This window comes from Aquarana catesbeiana, linkage group LG11 (genome assembly GCF_042186555.1).
Source record: "Aquarana catesbeiana isolate 2022-GZ linkage group LG11, ASM4218655v1, whole genome shotgun sequence".
Classification (NCBI taxonomy): Eukaryota; Metazoa; Chordata; class Amphibia; order Anura; family Ranidae; genus Aquarana; species Aquarana catesbeiana.
The window spans coordinates 27418342-27444041 of record NC_133334.1 but is presented as its reverse complement, the minus strand read 5'-3'; the positions used below and the strand labels follow the sequence as shown (position 1 = coordinate 27444041).

Below are 25700 nucleotides of genomic sequence, written 5' to 3'. Positions count from 1 at the left end.
GGGGTTCCCATCTACTCAGTCTCTATTAACATTCCTAAGACATCCTCAAGCGGCAGGCACAGGGTTTATATCAGGGTTCATGTCTCCTCCTCAGTCCAAACTACTCTTCCTAGGACCTCCCCCCAAGGGGCATGCATAGAATTTGTATCAGAAAGTGTGCTCCAGCCTCCCTTGACTGCCCAAGCTTAAAAAGTGTGTCGGTAGAGCTGTAAGATTCATAGTGGAAATTTTCTGGGAAGAAAAGGGCCATAAAAACCACACTGAGATGCTTCTTTATCCATCCCCTTCACTTGGTCAAGCACAAGGGATGCATGTGAATGCATTGTTGTGCTGGCTCTTTACTCCCATCATAGCACCTCTATGAATGATCATCAGAAATCATCTCTCCCAACGTAGCTGTTGTCCTCTGCATATATGGGAGTTTTATGCCTCAGCAGTTAAAAAGGAGGCTAAAACTAGCCCAGACCCAGAACCTTTCCCAAACAGGGACCCAGTCTGAAGTGCAACCACTGCAATCCCTGTGCCTGAGCTCTTTTAAAGGGCTCCTACTTACGCATCTACGCCATTGTCCTTCCTAGTTGTTCAAAGCAGCCCTGAACTTTAGCTTGCCTGTCATGACAGATATAGGAAGTGCCATTTACAACGTCTATTTGGGAAATGCTAGTTGCCTGTCTGCTGTGCTTGTCCTTCTGACTTTAGGAGTTTCTGAGATATTGATTCAGAAAAAGTAGGCTTATCGAGAAACAAGTCTTAATGTGCTTACTAATATCATCCAGAGAGTACTGAATTCAACATAACAGTCAGGCAGAAAGCATTTCCAATAGAAAGGGTTAGCAATGGAAGCCTTTGTGTTAACAGAAACGGATGTTGTGGAACTGGAAATGGTGCAGAGAAGGGCAACTAAATTAACAAAGGGCATAAGCTATGAGGGAAGAATAAATTAACTGAATTTATTCCCTGATGAAGACAGACGATTAAGGGGTGACATGATCACCATGTATAAATACATAAATGGTCCAAATAGTGATCTTGGTACAATGTTGTTCACTCAGGTAATTTTAAAAGTCAAAGGGGTGCTGTCTGCGCTTTGAGCAAAGGAGCTTTAATGTGGAACAGACTTTCACAGGAGCTAGGAATAGCCAACTCTGAAGATCAGTCATTCTCAACCAGGGTTCTGTGGAACCCTGGGGTTCTTACAGAGGTTGCTAGGGGTTCCTTGAGCTTTGTCTGATTGACCTCTCATTTAATGATACCAACGCCACCTGGCAAAGCCAGTAGCACATTATCTTTCCATTGCCCACCAATGTAAGAGGCATTTTTTCCACTGATACCTAATAAATTGGTCTTAGTAAGGGTTCCCCCGAGGCCTGACAATTATTTTAGGGTTTCATCTGGGGTTAAATGTTTGAGAAAGACTGATGTACAATATATTGCTCCAAAGGGGACTGAATTCTCAACCAGGGTTCTGTGGAACCCTGGTGAAGAATAGTGAGCTTGATACAAAGTTGTTCACATTAGGGTAATTAACACATTGAGCAAATTAACTTTAACATGGAACAGACTTTCACAGGAGCTAGGCTTAGCCAACTATGTAGATCAGCCATTCTCAACCAGGGTTCTGTGGCACCCTAGGGTTCTTCCAGAAGTTGTTAGGGGTTCCACATTATCTTTCCATTGACCACCAAGGTTAAGAGGCATGTTTGCTACTGATACCCAATAAATTGGTCTAAGTAAGGGTTCCCCCGAGACCTGAAAATTATTTTAGGTTTTCACCTGGTGTAAAATGTTTGAGAAAGACCGATGTACACTATATTGTTCAAAAAGGGGCTGAATTCTCAACCAGGGTCCTGTGGAACCCTAGTTGAGAATAGTGAGCTTGGTACAAAGTTGTTCACTTTAAGGTAATTAACACTTTGAGCAAAGAACTTTAACATGGAACAGACTTTCACAGGAGCTAGGCTTAGCTAACTGTGAAGATCAACCATTCTCCACCAGGGTTCTGTGGAACCCTAGGATTCTTCTAGAGGTTGCTAGGGGTTACTTGAGCTCTGTCTGATTGGCCTCCCATTTAATGGTACCATCAGGCAAAGCTAGCAGCGCAAAATTCCAAACATCTTTCTATTGACCACCAACATAAAAGGCTTTTTTTTGTGATTGATACCCAATCATAGAGACATCATGGATTAGTAAGGGCTCCTCAAGGACAAAAAATTATTTTAGGGGTTCCTCTGGGGTAAAATGTTTGAGAAAGATTGATGTAAATTGTCCCAAAAGGGGCTGAATGTGTTTCTAAATATACAAAATAAAACTGGCTAATACTAGGAAATAACACTGTTAATGCTGGATGTTGATTCTGGCATTATCCAATTGATTTGGATATCAGGAAGGATTTCTTTCCCAGTTGAAACGAATTGGACCATGCTTTATAAGGCCTTTGCTTTTTGCCTTTCTCTGGATCAGCTGTTGGTTTGGGGTTCTGAGAATGCAGATTTTAAGGTTATTTATTTTTGTTTAGTGGTTGAACCCAAAGGGCATGTTATTTTTTTTTTTTTCCTATGTAGCTATAAAGCTTCAGTGGGCATTTATCAGATTCTGGGGAGACTCCTGGGTTGATTTCTACTAAACTAAAGCTTATAAAATGCCTAGACAACAGGCGCTAAATATGACACTTTTCGGTCTGATGTTTACAACTCCCATGATTTACAACATATGGGTACAAGCACCTGAGAAAGAAGTATTAATCGCATTTCCCAATCTTGGGAACGGAAATAGCACCAGATATATTTGGTAATTATTATAACAGAGGTGAGATTTGATGGAAACACAGGATTCTGTAAAATCCCTTACTTCAGTAGTTAATTGGGGGACACAGAACTGAATTTTCCTTTCTCTGTTGGTATACTGTTGCCTACAGAAGTTTTGGACCTTATGCAAAATATAAGAGACCAGACCCCCCCCCCCCCCCCCCCAGTGGCTATCCCCACAGTAAATGACAGGAATCTGCTCCTCAGCACAATAAAACCACAATAAAACATCCTAAATCCACAGCACCACTTCAGACCTACGCCTCTGACTGTCTTGGGGTAGCCAAGGTGCTGGCTCAGAAAGCCCATCTCCACTCACTGTTGAAAGGTACAAAGGAGTAAGAGCCACACTCCAGTGTCTGCTCTTCTAGGCATTTATTTAGCTATCAACAATATATAGCTGCATCCATGATGTCCCAATCTAAAGGCCACCACTCCTGAATGTGTTTGACCAACATTGGCTTGATCACCAGGATAATCTGAATGTGTTTCACCAAAATTGGCTTGATCACCAGCATAATCTAAAGGTGTTTCACCAAAATTGGCTTGATCACCAGGATCACCCGGTGACCAAGCCAATTTTGGTGAAACGCATTCAGAAGCGGTGGTCTTTGGATAAAGACATCATGGATACAGCTACAGTATATATTGTTGATGGCTAAATAAATGCCTGAAAGAGCCGACCTTGGAGTGTGGCTGTGCCCTAAGCATCCCTGGGGGGTATTGCCAGTAGGAGGCAGGCCCCTTTTGCTTTGCATACTGTGTCAAAACCTCCTGCAGTTGGCAGTATACCCACAGGTAGAAGAATGTTTAGCGCAGTGTCCTCCAATTAACATTTTAGTAATCCTCAATTCTATGTAAGGGTTCTCAGACAATAGGGTCCCTCAAGAATGGGGGTCATATTTGTAGCGTCAAAGTCTGATCAAAGGTCCTTCCTTTACATTGTTAAAGAGTAATATCATTCACATCCATAAGCAGCAATCTTGGTAAAAGCTAACAAAACCCAAAATGTTTATTTTACTTATGCAATGAATTTATTGATGGCTGAATAACTTGCTGGCATTATACATACACCTTCACTAGAATCTTCTGTCTAGCCAACTACCCTGGTCATTACAATTATAAATGAGGGTTTTCATGGTCCTCAATGAATTTAAAAATGTAGGGTTAGGAGTGACACCTTCACTTTGGCCTCGTGGAAGGGGCAGAGACACAAACTACTATATAGGAATCTCACTACTTAGAGATATTACAACTCAGGAGGTGATTTGGCCCACTGGGGATTACTCAAAACACACCCAGGGACATCCATCCAAAATTATTCAAATCATCTATTTTGAGCGACCACCTTCGCTTATGTGTAGACCTCTTAAACTGAGTGCTCAGGGAGAATGGAAACTACCATAAAGTAAATTACTTTTTACTTGCCCTAGTTTTTGGATGCCCATTTGGAAGATACATTAATCCACAAAGGTTCTAGGCATGTGGAAGGAAGTCAGGCAACTTCACCTTGGATTCCAGACATCATTGTAGTCAGCGCAATTCCACACTGCAGTATCCCCTCCCCTGTCAACACTACCAGGTGCATAAAGCTGATTTGCAATTTGTAACCTTCAGTGTTTCTGCAGTTCACAACAAAGAAAAAAAGAATTATGCATAAAAAAACCTGATATTATGTAACTACCAGATGCTCAAAATAAAGGGGAAACCTTTAAGGACAGAAGGATGGAATCTGCCAGTGCTCACTTGATTTTAAAGGGTAGGCCGGGGGGGCCCTGAGGCAGTCAACCTCCCTGTTAGTTCACTGCCAAGTGAGTCATTGACCTGAATCAGTATGGCAGATGGGAATTCAGAATTTTTTGACTTTTCTGACTGATTGCTTGTTCCAGGTTAGTAGGTAGAAAAGCCAGGATGAAGTTTCAGCGCTATTATTTTCTTCCTCGCAGGTCCCCTTTAACTCTTTCTTGAGTTTTATATGAGGTCCTACCACTGTACTCCATTTCTACAAAACCAGGGATGCAAGGGGACCAGCGGTCTACCATTAAAATATTTTTGGGAGCGCCAGCGCATGCCATTATCTTGCGAGCCAAGAGCTTCTTGTATAAAAAAGATAGATGGGTGAAAGCTTGGTTTCATGGTATCTGGACATCACAGGATCTTCACGTGGGGCCCGTAGGGTGCTTAGGTTGCTGTAGCAAGCCCTCTGAAACAGACATGACAATTTATAGGTTGTGCATGATGTACAAAATATAGTTCAGAAAAGCTTCACATTGACCCAGCCTGAAGCGATGCAAAGAGCAGGCCACCCTGTTCTTTTAGCGGCCATGGCGCTGCCAACCAAGTTTAAAGGGTGCCAGCGAAGCTTCAAAGAAGCAAAATCACGATGCACTGGAGACGACAAGATCCCTTTGCGAGAGGGAAAAGGTATCCATGTTTCCAAAATAGTTCAGTACTTTTTATTTTTTCTTACTTTTTCTTTTGATAATCCTCTTCGTCCCTGCACTCAACTGCCGACAGAGAGATCAGCATCTGTGCGGCGTAATACGTGGCCATGATGATGGCTCGGGAGCAAGGGACGGGGAAGCAGAACTTGTTGACGGCAATGGTCAGGTCGGACACGATGAAAAGAACTGCGCCGATGCAGGCTGAGAGCTTGGTCCATGTCCAGAGGTCATTGCAAAGTTGGACCCCAGCGATGGCTCGCCAGCCCATGAAGGCTATTAGGGCCGTGTAGGCCGCCACCAAGTATACAAAGGGGCCAGTGAGATAGATGTACAACAGGGTATATAAGAAGCCGGATATTAGGGCTACCACGGCTCCGGCGCGCAGGTCCAGAGGCTTCATTCCGAAGGCGGAGGAATAAAGGATGTGGGCGATGGCGAACATCAGCAAGCCTGTGGAAAACAACAAACAAGGGTAAGTGTACAAATCTACATGAATGTCTTAGAAACCCTACACAAATGACAGTTATCCATATATTTTTTTAGTAGACAATGAATAATAAGTCATCCAGTGGTTTCTGATGTCTCCTAGGGACTCCCATGTTGAGACCGCCACATTAGGTTCTCCCAGTCTCAGGTGGCCTGCTTAATGTTAAGGCCGGGTTCACACTATTGCGAATTGGATGAGGGTTTCCCGCATCCAATGTGCATATGTGCATAGCAGGAGATTGTGACCAGCTCTCTAGTGAGCCGGCAAATTGCACAGGAGCCCTGTCCGTCTTTTGGTCCGTTTCAGGTTCTAATTCAGCCCAGAATTCGGACTGAAATCAGACCTGAAACGGTGAATGGAGACACACCGGACTCCTGCTGTGAGCCGCTGGGTTTTATAGTGTGAACCCAGCCTAAGAGTATTATGGACAGGCAGTAACAGGAGTTGGGACACACAAAACCTATAGATGTTGCCATTGCTCCTTCTGTGTCTACAACTCTTGCCATGGCCATAGTTGGGCAATGATGTCACCACTATCCCCGCCTCTTCCTTTATACCCTGTTTCCCCCAAAATAAGACCTAGCGCAAATGACGGTGATGGCTGCAATATAAGCCCTACCTCCCCAAATAAGCCCTAGTTAAAGTCCTTGTAGGTCTTATTTTCAGGGTAGGGCTTATTTTCGGGGAAACAGGGTAGGGCTTATTTGGGGGGTATGGCTTATATTGCAGCCATTACCAACAATCACGCTAGGTCTTATTTTCGGGGGAAACAGGGTATTTGTCAAAGGAGGCTTACAGATTCCGATAAGCCCACCCACCCACAGACCACCGCAACCACCGGGCTAGAGTTGTCGGGAAAAGACCCTCGTCCTCATCAACAAGGTAACAAGGTGCTTTGTCAGGGAGTGTGGGGGTCCTCTATTAACAACTATTATCTAGGATAAGGGTCCGGTATAGATCAAGAAAATCCCTAGCCATGTAAACGAAGGAGCTGAGCAAAATGTAAAAACAATATTTGTATGTGATTTCCCCATACTTCATAGCAGGGTCTTCAGGACTGGTATGAATTTTAAGGGGGATCCCACCAATAAAAAAAGGAAATGGTGATTCATCCCAAATTCTGTACCAGACCCTTCCTCTCGCAAGAGCAAGTCGCCCGGTAAGGTTCAGGAGGAACCACCACCTTTCCTGGCCTGTCAGGCTGTATGCTCAGATAAGAGTCTATTATGCATCTTTTGGTGGACTTGCGGTTGTTCTTGATTATTGCATGGGATTCACCTTTAGAATCCATATAAAACTCTCACAGTAGACCTCAAGGGCCTGGTGGGTGGTCATTGGGAAGAATGCACCTTACATTGGTGGTCAGTGGGAAAAATATTCTTTATAATGGTGGTCAGTGTGAAAAATGCCCCTTATATTGATGGTCAGTGGGAAGAATGCTCCTTACATTGGTGGTCAGCAGGAAGACTGTCCCCTACATTGGTGGGCAGTGGGAAGAATGTCCCTTACATTGGTGGTCAGCGGGAAGAATGCTCCTTACATTGATGGTCAGTGAGAAGAATGCTCCTTACATTGGTGATCAGCAGGAAGAAAGCTCCTTACATTGGTGGTCAGAGGGAAGAATGTTCCTTATATTGGTGCTCAGCAGGAAGACTATCCCCTACATTGGTAGTCAGTGGGAAGAATGATCTCTTACATTGGTGATCAGTGGGAAGAATGATCCCTTACATTGGTGGTCAGTGGGAATAATGCCCCTTACATTGATGGGCAGTGGGAATAATGCCCCTTACATTGGTGGTCAGTGGGAATAATGCCCCTTACATTGGTGGTCAGAGGGAAGAATGCCCCTTACATTGGTGACAACTGGGATAAATGTCCATTACATTGGTGGTCAGTGGGAAAAATATTCTTTATAATGGTGGTAAGTGTGAAAAATGCCCCTTACATTGATGGGCAGTGGGAAGAATGCTCCTTACATTGGTGGTCAGCGGGAAGACTGTCCCCTACATTGGTGGGCAGTGGGAAGAATGTTCCTTACATTGGTGGTCAGTGGGAAGAATGTTCCTTACATTGGTGGTCAGTGGGAAGAATGTTCCTTACATTGGTGATCAGTGAGAAGAATGTTCCTTACATTGGTGGTCAGTGGGAAGAATGTCCCTTACATTGGTGGTCAGTGGGAAGAATGTCCCTTACATTGGTGGTCAGAATGCCACTCTTACAGACAGCTAAAAAGATCACAGGTGTCATGAAGTTTGCTCTGGTTGAATAAGCTTTAAAAAAAAAAAAAATCAAGCAATGTGATGCATCTTCCAAATCCCAATGCAGGACGCACCACAATGCTCATCAGCGGGCGCATGTTCTGCACACCTTGATGTGCACCACTCGCTGCATTGAATGAACCCTTAGCCTGGAGTTGGACTTTACATGAACTGACTCTTTCATTCAGAAGCTTCTAGTGAGAAATAATCGGCATTTCTTAAACAGATCAATTCCCGAGCCCGGCATACTGGCTCCATTGTATACCGCAGGTTCATTTTCCTTTTATCCGAGTATTGTGTTGGCCTCATTGATAGAAGCCACAGAGCCAATGAAGTGTGGAATCCTGGGACGTATACAATGAGACCAGAGGGGTTACAGTCATTCTCTATGTAGAATTTACAGAGCACTGGAGGCTGCCAATGATTACAGCTGCAAGCTACAGTTGCCGGCTCTCAGCATCTCCAATAAAAAAAAAATCGTGGGAAAGACATGGGTGTCTGAGGAGGTGAATGAAGTCTTTGTGGGTTACAGACTAAGGGGCTCATGTACAATGCAAATCCTCCATCGCTGTGCAGAGATGCAGCGAGACGCGGGAAGACAAGCGCTCAATTTATACAACTGCAAGTCTAAATTTATCCCCAAGGCCTACTGCCATTTAAAGGGTCAGTACACTCCAAACTGACACTTCCAGCCGAACTCAGGGAAATATTCAAAACTACCCCTGCAGTGGGGCGGTAGATTTTCTTACCATTAAAAAGCAGTTTTGCTTACCTTATATCCCCCGCTACCCCAGCCAGTGGTGTATTTTGGTTTTGTGCTGCCCTAGGCAAGACTAAACCTGGGTGCACCATATAAAATTTGTCCCACCACAGCCGCTTTAAAATTGCGCATGCCCGTGCAACGGCGACAAAAGATGTAAATTTTACTATCCATATTTTTACTATCCATATTTTACTATCCAAATTTTTACTATCCGCTTTAAAAGCCTTTACAGTTACCACTTTAGATTTGCGGAGGAGATCTGGTACTAGAATTACTGCACATGATCTGACGTTCGTGATTATACCTCACATGTGTGGGACGATCGATGTTTGCGTGCGCATGGGACTGACACAGGCTTTTGCCTTTGCATGCAAGCACGGGAGGGCGGGGGCACTTTATATTTTTTCTTTTTTATTATAAATTATTTTATTTTTTTTTTTTTTTTTTACACTGTTGCTTTCATTGTCTGTTGTCACTTTTATTGCTGTCACAAGGAATGGAAATATGCACTTAATGGGGTAATCTGGGGTCTACCCTCCTCTCCACTTAAAAGCGTTCAAAACACGAAGATTTTTAAAAACTGGTGCCGATCAGTAAACCGGAAGTGATGTCATCGCTTCCGGTTTACTGTTACAAACAGCCGATCAAAACTGGTCCTGGCTTCGCTTGGCCGTCCGGCCAGATGTCCGGCTGGTCGCTTGGGTCTCCCGGTGGGATGTGAGAGCCAGAGAGAGCCGCGGAAAACAGCGAAAGTTCCCTCCCACTGCTTGTAATGGCAATCGAGTGACTAGTCAGCCACTCCAATTGCTATTACAAGAGAGCTGCTGGCTCTAAAAAAAAATGATACCGGGGTAATGGCTGCAGCTGCATGGTGGTTTATGGAGAGTGCAACCACATGTAAGTCTCTTCTATCTAACTGGAGCATTGTTGGGGAGATCTCTGCACTGAGTTCCTAGGTCTATCCCCTTGCTGTGTCCATTATAAGGGGTTCCCACCATCCCTGTTCTGAGTTCCCGGGTCTACACACCTGCTGTGCCCATTATAAGGCATTCCCACCATCCCTGCACTGAATTCCCAGGTCTGCATATCTGCTGTACTCATTATGAGGAGCTCCCACCAATCCTGGGCTGAGTTCCCGTGGTCCATACACCCGCTGTGCCCATTATGAGAGATTCCCACCATCCCTGTGCTGAGTTCCTGGGTCTGTACACCCGCTGTGCCCATTATAAGGGGTTCCCACCATCCCTGTGTTGAGTTCCTGGGTCTGCACACCTGCTGTGCCCATTATGAGGTGTTCCCACCATCCCTGCGCTGAGTTCCCAGGTCTGTACACCTGCTGTGCCCATTATGAGGGGTTCCCACCATCCCTGCGCTGAGTTCCCAGGTCTGTACACCTGCTGTGCCCATTATGAGGGGTTCCCACCATCCCTGCGCTGAGTTCCCAGGTCTGTACACCTGCTGTGCCCATTATGTGGGGTTCCCAACGTCCCTGTGCTGAGTTCCCGGGTCTGTACACCTGCTGTGCCCATTATGAGGGGTTCCCACCATCCCTGCGCTGAGTTCCCAGGTCTGTACACCTGCTGTGCCCATTATGAGGGGTTCCCACCATCCCTGCGCTGAGTTCCCAGGTCTGTACACCTGCTGTGCCCATTATGAGGAGTTCCCACCATCCCTGCGCTGAGTTCCCAGGTCTGTACACCTGCTGTGCCCATTATGAGGGGTTCCCAACGTCCCTGTGCTGAGTTCCCGGGTCTGCACACCTGCTGCACTCATTATGAGAGGTTCCCACCATCCTTGCACTGAGTTCCCAGGTCTGCACAGCTGCTGTGCCCATTATGAGGGGCTCCCACCAATCACGCTGAATTTCTATTTATCTCATAATATAGACAATGAATGAAAAAGAAAAAAAAAGTCAGTGAGTCACTAACTCTATTCATTAAGACAAGGAAGGGGCCAGTAAACGGTACGATTCACTAACTCGATCCCTTAAGACCAGGGCCAGATTAAGAGCAACATGGGCCTGGTGCTAAGGATTTTGGTGGGCCTTTTTATGAAAATAAATAAAATGAAAACGCAAACAATTTTTTGTTGAATTAAATTAAAGAGAGAGAGGGGGGGGGGGTGATAGCGAGATAGGGGGCTGAAATAGAGGGGATGAGAGGGAGGGGAAAAGAGAGAGAGAGGCGTTGAATGAGAGAGAGGGGACGAGAGAGAGGGTGAAAGAGAGAGAGGGTGGTAGGAAAGAGGGGGTTGAAGGGGGAAAGAGAGAGAGAACAGGGTGAAAGAGAGGGGATGAGAGAGAGAGAGGGTGAGTCTGTGGGGGGCACAGCATAGTACATTACACGGGGGGGGGGAATAGCACAGTACATTACATGGTTGGCACTACACATTACATGGTGGATACATGGATACAGCACATTTAATGGTGGGCGAAGCACAGCACATTACATGGCGGGCACAGCACATTACACTGTTGGCACTGCCCAATACAGCACATTACAAGGTAGGTACAGTACATTATATGGTGGGCACAGCACATGACATGGTTGGTACTGCACAACACAGCACATTGCATGGTGGGCACAACACAGCACACGGTGGGCACAGGACCTTATATTGTGGGCACAGCACATGACATGGCGGGCACAGCTGAGCACATTACATGGTGGACACTGCACATTACAAGTGGGCACTGCACAGCACATTATATGGTGGGCACAGCATATTATATGGTGGGTACTGCACATGGCATGGTGGGCACTGCATGACACCACATGATATGGTGGGCACTGCATGACACAGCACAGCACATTACATTGTGAACACAGCACATTAATTGGTGGACACCGCACATGACATGGTGAGCCCTGCACGGCACATGTCATGGTGGACAATGTACAGCACATTACATGCTGGGTACAGCACATTACATGGTAAGCACTGCATGGCGCAGCACATGACATGGTGGGCACAACACAGCACGACAGGGTGGGCACTGCACAGTAATTTACATGGTGGCCACTGCACATGACACGGTTGACACTGCATGGCACAGCACATTACATGGTGGGTACAGCGCATTACATGGTGGGCACTGCATGGCACAGCACATGATGTGGTGGGCACAGCGCATTACATGGTGGGCATTGAATGGCACAAAACATTACATGGTGGGCACTGCATGGCATAGCACATTTCATGGTGGGCAATGCAACTGCACATTACATGTTAGGAACTGCACATGACATGGTGGGCACTGCTGAACAGCCCAGCACATTGCACAGTGGGCACAACACACTACATGCTGGGCACAACACATGGCAGGGTGGGCACAGCACATGACATGGTGGGAACTGCACATGACATGGTGGGCACTGCATGGCACATCACATTACATGGTGGGCACTGTACATTACTTGGTGGGATCACTGCATGGCACAGCACATTACATGGTGGGCACTGCACATTACATGGTGGGCACTGCAATGTACAGCACATTACATGGTGGGCACTGCACATTACATGGTGGGCACTGCACATTACATGGTGGGCACTGCAATGTACAGCACATTACATGGTGAGCACTGCACATGACATGGTGGGCACTGCAATGTACAGCAAATTACATGGTGGGCACTGCACATGACATGGTGGGCACTGCAATGTACAGCACATTACATGGTGGGCACTGCACATTACATGGTGGGCACTGCACATTACATGGTGGGCACTGCAATGTACAGCACATTACATGGTGAGCACTGCACATGACATGGTGGGCACTGCAATGTACAGCACATTACATGGTGGGCACTGCAATGTACAGCACATTACATGGTGGGCACTGCAATGTACAGCACATGACATGGTGGGCACTGCACATTACATAGTGAGCACTGCAATGCACATGACATGACATGGTGGGCACAGCACATTACATGGGGGCACTGCAATGCACATCACATGACATAGTGGGCACAGCACATTACATGGGGGGCACTGCAATGGACATGACATGGTGGGCACAGCACATTACATGGGGGGCACTGCAAGGCACATGACATGGTGGGCACAGCACATTACATGGGGGGCACTGGGCACAAGAAAGCACATTACATGGGGGGAAGCAGCAGTCTTTCCCCTAGCACAATAAAACACCTCCCTAACAAATGTACTGACCTTATCTCAACAACAGTATGGGAGATGTCCTTCCTCCCGGGCTCCTGCTGGTTAGAACATCAGCGCCCCTCCCCCAGACACTGAGGAGGATCTGTGTGAGTGGAACAGATCCTGTGATAGGGGTCAGGCATCGACAGACAGGTCTCGTCTGCACTGACTTGTCTCCTCCATGTGTGCACAGAGGGCTCCTCTTCCTTCAGGAAGACACACAGATATTCATAAGCCACTGGCATGGGCCTATATTGAGGCCCATGCCAGCTCCACCAGCCCCTATGTTAATCCGGCCCTGCTGAGGACAGATTCATCAGTCCCTTTCTCTGCAGCTTCAGCTACACAGAATTAATTTTATCTTATTTTACAATTGTATTTTTTATTTTTTTAAACATTTCTTGGGACCCCCCCCCCCATTGTGGGGGGGCTTTGGTGAAATATCAGGAGTCTAAACAGGCCCTTGGTGTCTCACTTTTGAGACAGAGAAAGGGACTGAGAACAGATTCAGCCATTCCTTTCTCTGCAGCCTCAGCTGTACAGAAGGAATGAACAGGAATAGCTCTGTACAGAGCTTCCCATTCATTCATAAACTGAGGCATAGTAAAAACAGTTTAGTATGCCTCATCTATGAATGAATGAGAGAGAAAAAAAAAGTCAGTGAACCGATCGCTAACTCTATTCATTAAGACAAGGAAGGGGCCGGTAAATGACACATTTACCGACACCTTCCGTGCTCTCCATCCGGACAGATCCCCAGCAGCAGCAGGCGGAGGGGGGCCGGGGAGGGGGGCCAGGGAAGCACAAAGGGGCCTGGGGCAGCAGGACAGGGATAGGGAGGCAGCGGAAGCGGCATGTGGAGAAGTCGATGCCCTTCATTTCCCGCTGAATGTCTGAGGGAGAGGAGGGGAAGTGGACATTCAGTGGCTGTACGGAGGGATTGGTTACTCTACATGCCGCAGCACCCTCTTATCCAGGCGTACAGGGGGGCCTCATGGGCCCCCTGGAGTACACGGCTGGGTCACAAGGGTGACCTGCCACTGCCCTGAAGCATGGAAGCACCCTGTATTAAAGTGTTTGTAAACCCAAAGTCTATTTGTCGCGCATCATTTGGCCCTCATGCGTTTGCCCAGCTCTCCTGAACGCCTCTCTCCTGGCAAGAGCAACGTCCAAAATGCGCCTAAAGAATTTTTGTAAACTTGTTTAGGCGCATTTAGGTGCGCCAAGCACTTGGGTGTTAGTTCATTTCATTGGACAAAATAATATTTTTTTATGGCCACTGAAATGAATTAAGGTTAATGCGCATTTAGACTCGTTTACGCGCGTTTAGGCATTTTTCTGCCAAAACGCTGCTGCTCCTTGAGGAATATTTTATTTTGAAGATTTGGCACAGTAAAACAGGTGTTTTTGACCTCAAGTGGACATGAGGCCTCATACAGTAAGATTTACATTTGTTTTATATTTTGGACTGGGGTGATATGAGATCTTTTAAAAATGTTTCTTTATTTATTTTTTTATGTTGGGAAATGCTGTTCTAGACCAGCGGTCTCCAAACTGCGGCCTGGGGGCCAGATGCGGCCCTTTGCTTTCCTCTGCTTGGCCCTTGAGACACTATTCCTCCAACTGACACCGATAATGAGGCACTATTGCTCCCAATGACTCCAATAATAGGGCACCCTTACTCCCACTGATGCCATCGATGGGGCACTATTCCTCCTGCTAAGACAAATGATGGGGCATTCTTCTTCCTACTGACACTGTCGATGGGGCACTATTCCTCCCATTGATACCAACCATTGGGGCACTGTTCCTCCCATTGATGCCAACCATGGGGCACTGTTCCTTCCATTGATGCCAACCAAGGGGCTTTGTTCCTCCCATTGATACCAACCATGGGGCACTGTTCCTTCCATTGATGCCAACCAAGGGGCTTTGTTCCTCCCATTGATACCAATCATGGGGCACTGTTCCTCCCATTGATGCCAACCATGGGGCACTGTTCCTCCCATTTATACCAACCATTGGGGCACTGTTCCTTCCATTGATGCCAACCAAGGGGCTTTGTTCCTCCCATTGATACCAATCATGGGGCACTGTTCCTCCCATTGATGCCAACCATGGGGCACTGTTCCTCCCATTGATACCAACCATGGGGCACTGTTCCTCCTATTGATACCAACCATGGGGCACTGTTCCTCCCATTGATACCAAACATGGGGCACTATTCCTCCTATTGATCCCAACCATGGGGTGCTGTTCCTCCCATTGATACCAACCTTGGGGCACTGTTCCTCCCATTAATACCAACCATGGGGCGCTATTCCTCCCACTGATACAAACCATGGGGCACTATTCCTCCCACTGATACCAACCATGGAGCACTGTTCCTCCTATTGATACCAACCATGGGATAGGCGCTATTCCTCCTACTGATACCAACCATGGGCACTGTTCCTCCCATTAATACCCACCATGGGGCGCTGTTCCTCCCATTAATACCCACCATGGGGCGCTGTTCCTCCCATTGATACCAACCATGGGGCACTATTACTCCCATTGACATCAACCATTGGGCACTATTCCTCCCATTGATACCAACCATGGGGCACTGTTCCTCCTGGTAAAACCAATGATGGGGCACTGTTTACTCCCAGTGATGCCGAGACATTTTCTACTTACACTGACCACAGTCCAGCCCCCCTAAAGCCTGAAGGACAGTAAACTGGCCATTTGCTTAAAAAGTTTGTAGACCCCTGTTCTAGACCAAGCTCTGGCACTATCTGCAGTTGGAAGACAAATATTACTTTGTGATTGTACCTTCAATACACATGAAGGTTGATCTACCTTTTATTTTTCTTATTTTATTTTTCCTGTGAAGTTCTAAACTGAAAATCTCAATAAAAATATATTTTTTTAAATGGCTGCACATATAAAAAAAACTGAAGAACCTGCTATCACATACAGTTGTGCTCATAAGTTTACATACCCTGGCAGAATGTATGATTTCTTGGCTATTTTTCAGAGAATTTGAATGATAACACAAAAACTTTTCTCTCACTCATGGTTAGTGTTTGGCTGAAGCCATTTATCATCAATCAACTGTGTTTACTCTTTTCAAATCATAATGACAACAGAAACTACCCAAATGACCCTGATCAAAAGTTTACATACCCCAGTTCTTAACACAGTGTATTGCCCCCTTTAACATCAATGACAGCTTGAATCCTTATGTGGTATTTGTGGATGAGGCTCTTTATCTTCTCAGATGGTAAAGCTGCCCATTCCTCTTGGCATAAAGCCTCCAGTTCCTGTAAATTCTTGGGCTGTCTTGCATGAACTGCACATCTGAGATCTCTCCAGAGCGGCTCAATGATATTGAGGTCAGGAGACAGAGATGGCCACTCCAGAACCTTCACTTTATTCTGCTGTAGCCAATGACAGGTTGCCTTGGCCTTGTGTTTTGGATCATTGTCATGTTGGAATATCCAAGTACATCCCATGCGCAGCTTCCTGGCTGATGAATGCAAAATGTTCCTCCAGTATTTTTTTATAACATACTGCATTCATCTTGCCATCAATTTTGACCAAGTTTCCTGTGCCTTTGTAGCTCACACATCCCCATAACATCAGCGATCCACCTCCGTGTTTCACAGTAGGAATGGTGGACCGTTCATCATAGGTCTTGTTGGCTCCTCTCCAAATTAAGTGTTTATGGTTGTGGCCAAAAAGCTACATTTTGGTCTCATCACTCCAAATGACTTTGTGCCAGAAGGTTTGAGGCTTGTCTCTGTGCTGTTTGGTGTATTGTAAGAGGGATACTTTGTGGCATTTGTGTAGTAATGGCTTTCTTCTGGCGACTCGACCATGCAGCCCATCTTTCTTCAAGTGCTGCCTTATTGTGCATCTTGAAACAGCCACACCACATGTTTTCAGAGAGTCCTGTATTTCACCTGAAGTTATTTGTGGGTTTTTCTTTGCATCCCGGAAAAACCTTCCTGGCAGTTGTGGCTGAAATTTTAGTTGGTCTACCTGACCGTGGTTTGAATTCAACAGAACCCCTCATTTTCCACTTCTTGATTAGAGTTTGAACACTGCTGATTGGCATTCTCAATTCCTTGGATATCTTTTTATATCCCTTTCCTACTTTATACAGTTCGACTACCTTTTCCCGCAGATCCTTTGACAATTATTTTGCTTTCCCCATGACTCAGAATCCAGAAACGTCAGTGCAGCACTGGATGAAAAATGCAAGGGTCTGTCAGGAGTCCAGAAACTCGTTGATCTTTTATACACACACACTGATTACAAGCAAACAGATCACAGGTGAGGACGGTTACCTTTAATAGCCATTCAAATCCCTTTGTGTCAACTTGTGTGCATGTGATCAGGCCAAAATCACCAGGGTATGTAAACTTATGATCGGGTCATTTGGGTAGTTTCTGTTGCCATTATGATTTAAAAAGACAGTTGATTGATAATAAATGGCTTCAGCCAAACACTAACCATGAGTGAAAGAAACGTTTTTGTGTTATCATTCATATTCTCTGAAAAATGGCCAAGAGATCATAAATTCTGCCAGGGTATGTAAACTTATGAGCACAACTGTATGTACGTCCGTTGTGAGTTTACCCGCTTTTGCGGGAGTTTAGCATCACATAAAATTCAGCAAAGGTCATTACTGTGTCTGCTGCGGAGTGAAAAATAATCCTGCGGTTTAGTTTACGGCGGTGAAGGTGGCCTCCTCACAATAGCTCCTCTCCTCGCTTCACTTACCGTGGACAAAATATCCCTGATCCTGCCAGATCAGGAAGGCATCGCCGACCGCCGAGAAGATTAACCCGGCCAGGATCATCTTGGCGCTCCGATGGCTGACGAGGAAATTGACCCCATGGGCCAAAAGGAACACCCAGAGGCAGAAGATGGGAAGACACTTGATCAGGGCGCTGAACCAGGACGGGCTGGAGGTTGGCAACCACAGCACAAAATACACGCAGGTGGCCTTGAAGAATGGCACCAGCTTGGGGCCCTCACATTTCACCTGTAGGGGAAGAGAAAGAGGAAATGGTCATATGGTCTGATACAAATATGGCTGCCTAAAAAAACAATAAAAAAAAATATATAATATATAATGTGTATATATATATATATATATATATATATATATATATATATATATATAATATAATATATATATACAGCTTGTAACCACTTTAGTTCTCACACCTGTATATGCCTAAGGAACCAAAGCATTTTCCGGGAAACAACAGGTAATGTTGTTTTATTTTCTATAATTTTCTAAATATTATTTTATTTTCTATGAAATCTATAGAAAAGTAAGAAAAAAAAATTGTATTTTTGTTTCAACCAGTGTTTGTTTAAAAAAAAAAAATGTCATTTTTATTTTCATTAAAACTACTCTCCAATACTCTATCTAAAATAAAAATAAATGTTTTGCATTTATTTCTACTTTAACCTTAATCAGCCTAATGAACTCCTTCCTCCCCTTCTCCCCTTAGCTATTAAATTTCTGCTTTTTTTTTTATGGAAAAAAATCCTGCGAGCCACAATTATCCAGTGCCTTAATGGAAATTCAACCAAACAGCTACCCGGCTGCAGGCGCAGATCACGTATTCATGACCGTGCGATAAATGATATATGAAAAAAATGCGCCGCGCCTAGGGGTGTAACTGAATAACTGTAAATCTAAGTACAAATCATAGATAATAAAGAGTGCAAATCAAATAGAGCCTAAAGCTCTGATCACTTACTAAGATCACCTGCTGTGTGAATCCTAAAGCTCTGATCACTTACTAAGATCACCTGCTGTGTGAATCCTATGAACAAACACACTAACAAATAACTAGTGCAATAAAACACAAAGTGCAATGTGCATAGAAAAACGTAATAAGATAAATATACAATCCACAGTGATTAAAATATAATCATTCCTAATAAGGTATATATGCTAAAAAATGTTACACATATGTAGATCCACTGTGATTAAAATGAAAAAGAAAAAAAAAAAAAAAAAATTAAATAAAACAATATATATATTCGTAAAGCACAAACAGAGTAAATCAATCACATGCATGGGCGAATTGAAACTATAATCGCCCTAATAAAGGTGTTCAAATCACATCCGTGAAAGAATCTTCCAATCCAGTAACATAAAGTGACCAAGTTCAAATAAAAGTCAGTGTAATGGTGATGGTTCAAAGAAAAAGTTCCGGTTTTGAATCAAACGTGCCCAAGAAAAACATGCTGTGAAGTGCCTTAGTGACCCCCAATGTGATTGCGCTCACCTTGGAGCGTGTGACACAGGTTTTAATTGTGTCAATACACGCTTTTGGAGCCACCCCTGGGCTCAGTATTAGGTACAGCTGATTCCCACACTAGATTCTTTATGGCTCCACTCACATCAGACCATATAAAAGAAAAAGGCTAATATAGTATAATACCGTAGGATACTTTTATTAAAATCACATCCAATCCCCACATGGGGTACTCACATTTATAAGGTGCTCATGTGCACCAAACATAACATAGGATCCCCCTGATGAAGACACGTGACTCCCTGTGTCGAAGACGCGTAGGGGAGGGGCCAGGACGGAGCGATCAGCACAGAGCTGGGTTGTGGAGCTCTCACACCCTGCAGCACGCCGCACAGCCGTTTTTTCCTATGTTATGTTTGGTGCACATGAGCACCTTATAAATGTGAGTACCCCATGTGGGGATTGGATGTGATTTTAATAAAAGTATCCTACGGTATTATACTATATTAGCCTTTTTCTTTTATATGGTCTGATGTGAGTGGAGCCATAAAGAATCTAGTGTGGGAATCAGCTGTACCTAATACTGAGCCCAGGGGTGGCTCCAAAAGCGTGTATTGACACAATTAAAACCTGTGTCACACGCTCCAAGGTGAGCGCAATCACATTGGGGGTCACTAAGGCACTTCACAGCATGTTTTTCTTGGGCACGTTTGATTCAAAACCGGAACTTTTTCTTTGAACCATCACCATTACACTGACTTTTATTTGAACTTGGTCACTTTATGTTACTGGATTGGAAGATTCTTTCACGGATGTGATTTGAACACCTTTATTAGGGCGATTATAGTTTCAATTCGCCCATGCATGTGATTGATTTACTCTGTTTGTGCTTTACGAATATATATATTGTTTTATTTAATTTTTTTTTTTTTTTTTTTTTTTTTTTTTTTTTCTTTTTAATCACAGTGGATCTACATATGTGTAACATTTTTTAGCATATATACCTTATTAGGAATGATTATATTTTAATCACTGTGGATTGTATATTTATCTTATTACGTTTTTCTATGCACATTGCACTTTGTGTTTTATTGCACTAGTTATTTGTTAGTGTGTTTGTTCATAGGATTCACACAGCAGGTGATCTTAGTAAGTGATCAGAGCTTTAGGATTCACACAGCAGGTGATCTTAGTAAGTGATCAGAGCTTTAGGCTCTATTTGATTTGCACTCTTTATTATCTATGATTTGTACTTAGATTTACAGTTATTCAGTTACACCCCTAGGCGCGGCGCATTTTTTTCATATATGCTTTTTTTTTTTATTCCTAATTCTTTATTCATTTATTTTAATTAGTTTTTACAAGGAAATGCTCAAAATCGGAAAGAAAAAAACATTCATTTCATTTGCAAATAATTTGTTTATGTTTTTTTTTTTATACCAGAAAAAATAATTTTAGTATCATTTCGATTGGGACAAATAATAAAAGAATTATAAAGTAATACTTAAGAAAATTTGAATGATATTATTTATTATATTATTAGTCCCAATGAAAATAATGTTAGCGTCATTTTGATTGAGACAAATAATAAAATAATAAAAAGTAGTTTTTAAGAAAATTTTAATGATAATATTTTATTGTATTATTAGTCCCAATGAAAATAATTTTAGTGTGATTTTGATTGAGACAAATAATAAAATAATATAAAGTAGTTTTTAAGAAAATTTTAATGATATTATTTTATTGTATTATTAGTCCCAATGAAAATAATTTTAGCGTCATTTTGATTGGGACAAATAATAAAATAATATAAAGTCGTTTTTAAGAAAATTTTAATGATATTATTTTATTGTATTATTAGTCCCAATGAAAATAATTTTAGTGTGATTTTGATTGAGACAAATAATAAAATAATATCAAGTAGTTTTTAGGAAATTTAAATGATATTATTTTATTGTATTATTAGTAACAATGAAAATAATTTTAGTGTCATTTTGATTGGGACAAATAATAAAATAATATAAAGTAGTTTTTAAGAAAATTTAAGTTATATTAATTTATTGTATTATTAGTCCCAATGAAAATGATTTTAGTGTTATTTTGATGGGACAAATAATAAAGAATTATAAAGTAGTTTTAAAGAAAATTAAATGATATTTTTTTATTGTATTATTAGCCCCAATGAAAATAATTTTAGTGTCATTTTGATTGGGACAAATAATAAAACTTTTTTATTACTTTTTTCAGTGTTGCATAACAAGGAAATTACAATTCTGTGTTTTTATTATTTCTAATTTGTATCTATTTATTTTAATTCGTTTTAACAAGGAAATGCTCAAAAATGGAAAGAAAAACATTCATTTAATTTGCAAATAATCTTGCAAATAATTTTGTCACAGTTTTCTATACCAGAAAAAATCATTTTAGTATCATTTTCATTGGGACTATTAATACAATAAAATAATATCATTTACATTTTCTTTAAAACAACTTTATATTATTTTATTATTTGTCCCAATCAAAATAACACTAACATTTTTTTTCTGGTATAAAAAACATAAACAAATCTTTCCAATTTTGAGCATTTCCTTGTTAAAAAGAATTAAAATAAATAGATACAAATTAGAAATAATAAAAGAGCAGAATTGTAATAGCTAGGGGGAGAAGGGAAGGAAGGAGTTCATTAGGCTGATTAAGGTTAAAGTAGAACTAAACGCAGAAATTTTATTTTTATTTTGGATAGAGTATTGGAGAGTAGTTTTAATGAAAATAAAAATAACATATTTTATTTTATTATTTGTCCCAATCAATTACTCTAAAATATTTTTTTAAGGTATAAAACATCACAAACTTACCGTAATTGCAAATGAAATTAATGTTTTTTTATCCAACTTTGAGCATTTTCCTGTTATGCAACACTTAAAACATTTACACACTTACAACACCTGCAACACTTAAAAAAAAAAGAAATAAAAAAAAAAACAGCAGAAATGTAATAGCTAAGGGGAGAAGGGGAGTAGGGAGTTCATTAGGCTGATTGAGGTTAAAGTAGAACTAAAGACAAAACATTTTAATATTTTGGATAGAATATTGGAGGGTTATAACCCCTGTCAGTTATTTTTTTATTTTATTTTTTGGGCCCCATTGGGGGCATTTCCCTCCACTTCTTACAAAAGGAAGGGGGGGGGGGGAAATCCCTCCAATGTGAAAAGATTCCAGGTTGTCACCAGAACTAGTGTCCCCACTGGAAGATTCTTGTTCTAGTGACAACCCAAATATGTTGGGATTTTCTTTTACTTTTGCCCTTGGTGATTACGGTGAACAGGACAAGTAGAGAGGATGGGTTTCCCTAACGGGGGAACAGACAGCAATAAAAACCTGACAGGAGTTCTAATCCCTGTCCACACTATCTACACTATACTACATACTGATGTTATATAGTTGGTATACTTTTTTATATATATACACATTTTTATTATTTTTACACATACAATATATGGTTACAAAACAACTGTATTTGTATTATATATTATATTATTTTAGTAATTGTATTATATATTATATTATTTTATTTTTTTCAAATATAGAGATGTATAATATATATATATATATATATATATATATATATATATATATATATAAAAATAAAAAAATTAACCTTATATACTTTAACTAAGGGTTAAAGTGTCACTAAGCCCACATCATAAAAAACGATCAATAAATGGTGTATTAAATGCTGTTCATACTCACTCAGTCACTATGAGATTTGTTTTCTGTATTCTGCAAAAAAACTGGCTGATCCTGCTGCTCTCTATCACCCCCTTCTGCCTATGTCCCCAATTCAGCTAGGGATTTTGCAGAGCAGTGTTGGCAGCTCTGCACATGCTCAGTTTTCAGTGAGTTTCTATGCTGAGCATTTCCTCCTTATCACACTGGATCAGACCATGTGACTATAGAGTCACACATGTGGGCGTATACACAGTGCTAAATGACAGCCCACTCCCTCCCTCCTCCTCCATGCCCACTAACCAGCTAAACACATTGGGGGGGAGGGGCGGTATATTACATGTAGATTGGTGGAGACTTCATCTCCCTCTTTTTCTAAGACACAGGCTGGAGGGGCGTGACTCAGCCTGTGACTGGCAGAAATCCACCCACAGCATGTTATTTCCACAAAATAATAAAGATTTGATTTTAAATATATATTTGTATGCCAATTTAAAACAGTTTATTATTATGTATTTAGTTTTACTCTGTATGTTTTTTTTTTTAACAGTTGGATATCGATTATCAATATCGATATCTGTTTTTTTTGTTTGTTTTTTTTAACAGTTGGATATCGATTAGGGAAAAGGTACTTAGATTTTGTTTTGTTTATTTTTAATTAATAAAATAATTACAGTGCCATCATCCACACACAGAAATAGAAGGGGGAATGTAAATGTAAAAAAAAAAATACCCCAGAATTAAAGTGATACAAAACACACACAATTTAGTGTGTGTTTTGTATCACTTTAATTCTGGGGTCATTTTTTAAAATCTCAAAACAAGCTTTATTAAACAATTTGCGCAAACATTACAAAATCCAGAGCATGTGCAATAATACATGGTAGACTTGCATCATTCATGTAACATAACAGTAAATTCCGGTTCAAATAGGAATACATTTTATTAGAAAAAAGAAATGTTTAACTTCTCTCCGCCTAGGCAAAGTCACTGGACTGGAGTTTAAGAATTTATTTTTAAATGATAAAAGGTGCGAATCTTCAAAAAATATAACGTTACTGTATAATTTAACATGCCAGGAAATTATTCATGCAGACTTTTAAAGTTACTTTAAAGAGAAACTGCAGTCTGCTCACATAATTTGTAATAAAAACAACTTTGCCATTCTGAAGCTTCCCTCCAACCACTTTGCATATTATTTTATATATACTGTGATTTTGTACTTGCCAAATATGCTGCAGAAATCTCCCTCCACTGAGTCTGGCTGCAGCCATTTTAACTGTGGGCAGCTGAAGCTGCTGCCTGTTTACTTTCTGGATTTACACAGACACACAGAGGCACACCTCCAGCTCTGCAGCTCTCATTGGCCCTCTTATGACTCATCCCCACTCCCTTCCTGGCAAACTCACGAGAGAGAGAGAGAGAGAGAGAGAGAGAGAGAGAGAGAGAGAGAGAGCGAGCTGAGCATGATGTCATAAGCCTAGGCTAATGACCAGACAAGAAACAGGAAGTGGGCTGTATAAGGGATTTACTGGCAGAAAAAAAAAAATGCTTTACTATCCAAAGTTAAAACAACAACAAGGGCAGAAGATTTAATAGATGGAAAGATGAAAAAATGACTGAAGGTCCGCTTTAAGGTTCCCTTTAGGACTGCCAGTTAAAATCAAGACAAGATGCAGACATACTGACACGTTTCACCCCCATTTATCCCCTCCTGGCCTTTGTGCATGGCCTCCCTTTGTGCTTACAATTACGGTAATTCCTACAATGTGATTAATAAACAACCACAGTCACATCTGTCATAATGCATTTTGCTCGTGTTCGTGATCAATCCCTAATTATAATTGATAAAATGACTTTCTGTGAAAGGCTTGCTCAGACAGGCCCCACAGAGTCAGACTAATATTTATAATCCTGAGATGAAAGGGAAAAACTGAATAATCCGCTACCTACTTATAAATGCTTGAAATAATTGCAACTCTTTCAGGCTCTTTAAAAAAAAAAAAAAGTGTGCAAAGTGCAATCGAGGTTTTACTGGTTCACGTCTGAAAAATGTATTACTGTATAATGCTGCATAGAAAAGCCCATAAAATAATAATTATAATAATAATATCACATTTTTTTTTTCCCTTTTTTTTTTTGTCAGGGCTTTTATATACACTTTTATGTACTCATGAACTTCATTTATAAAAAAATATGTAATGCATTACTGTATAAAGCCCATACAATATATATATATATATATATATATATAGTTTTTTTTTATAAACAGAACTTCATGAATACATAAAAGCAAAAAAAAATGTGTGTATGATATACTGTATATGTGTGTGTGTATATATATATATATATATATATATATATATTATATACACACACACACACTGTGTATGTATATATATATATATATATATATATATATATATATATACACATATACAGTATATCATACACACTTTTTTTTCTGTCAGAGCTTTTATGTATTGATGAAGGTCTGTTTATAAAAAAAAAAGAAAGAAAGAAAATTAGCATAGCAATTCGCCCAGTGAAACTGCATCTGCGTTCTGTACAAATAAAGGTAAAAGAGCAAATATTTTTAGGATATTTTCTGTGCTGGTCAAATGTTTTACACTGGTTTAAAAGGGTAATACTGCATCTCACCACTAGATGGCTCTACATAGCATAGCAATATCCTATGTATAATATATATACATTTTTGTTCTTTCTTTTTTTTTCTATCAGGGCTTTTATGTATTTATGGAGGTTTATTTATTTAAAA

General features: G+C 41.5%; 1 protein-coding gene across 1 annotated transcript in view; it reads right to left on the bottom strand.

The window, feature by feature from the left end:
* Positions 1–3815: 3815 nt before the first annotated feature.
* The window catches only part of TMEM86A (transmembrane protein 86A), a 47227-nt gene continuing 25342 nt past the window's right edge, over positions 3816–25700 (bottom strand). The window contains exons 2-3 of the mRNA XM_073604122.1: positions 17697–17961; positions 3816–5698 (exon numbers count right to left, since the gene is read on the bottom strand). Of these exons, the coding sequence (XP_073460223.1) occupies positions 5271–5698; positions 17697–17961 (693 nt within the window). The 3' untranslated portion in view covers positions 3816–5270. The remainder of the gene's footprint in view (positions 5699–17696; positions 17962–25700) is intronic.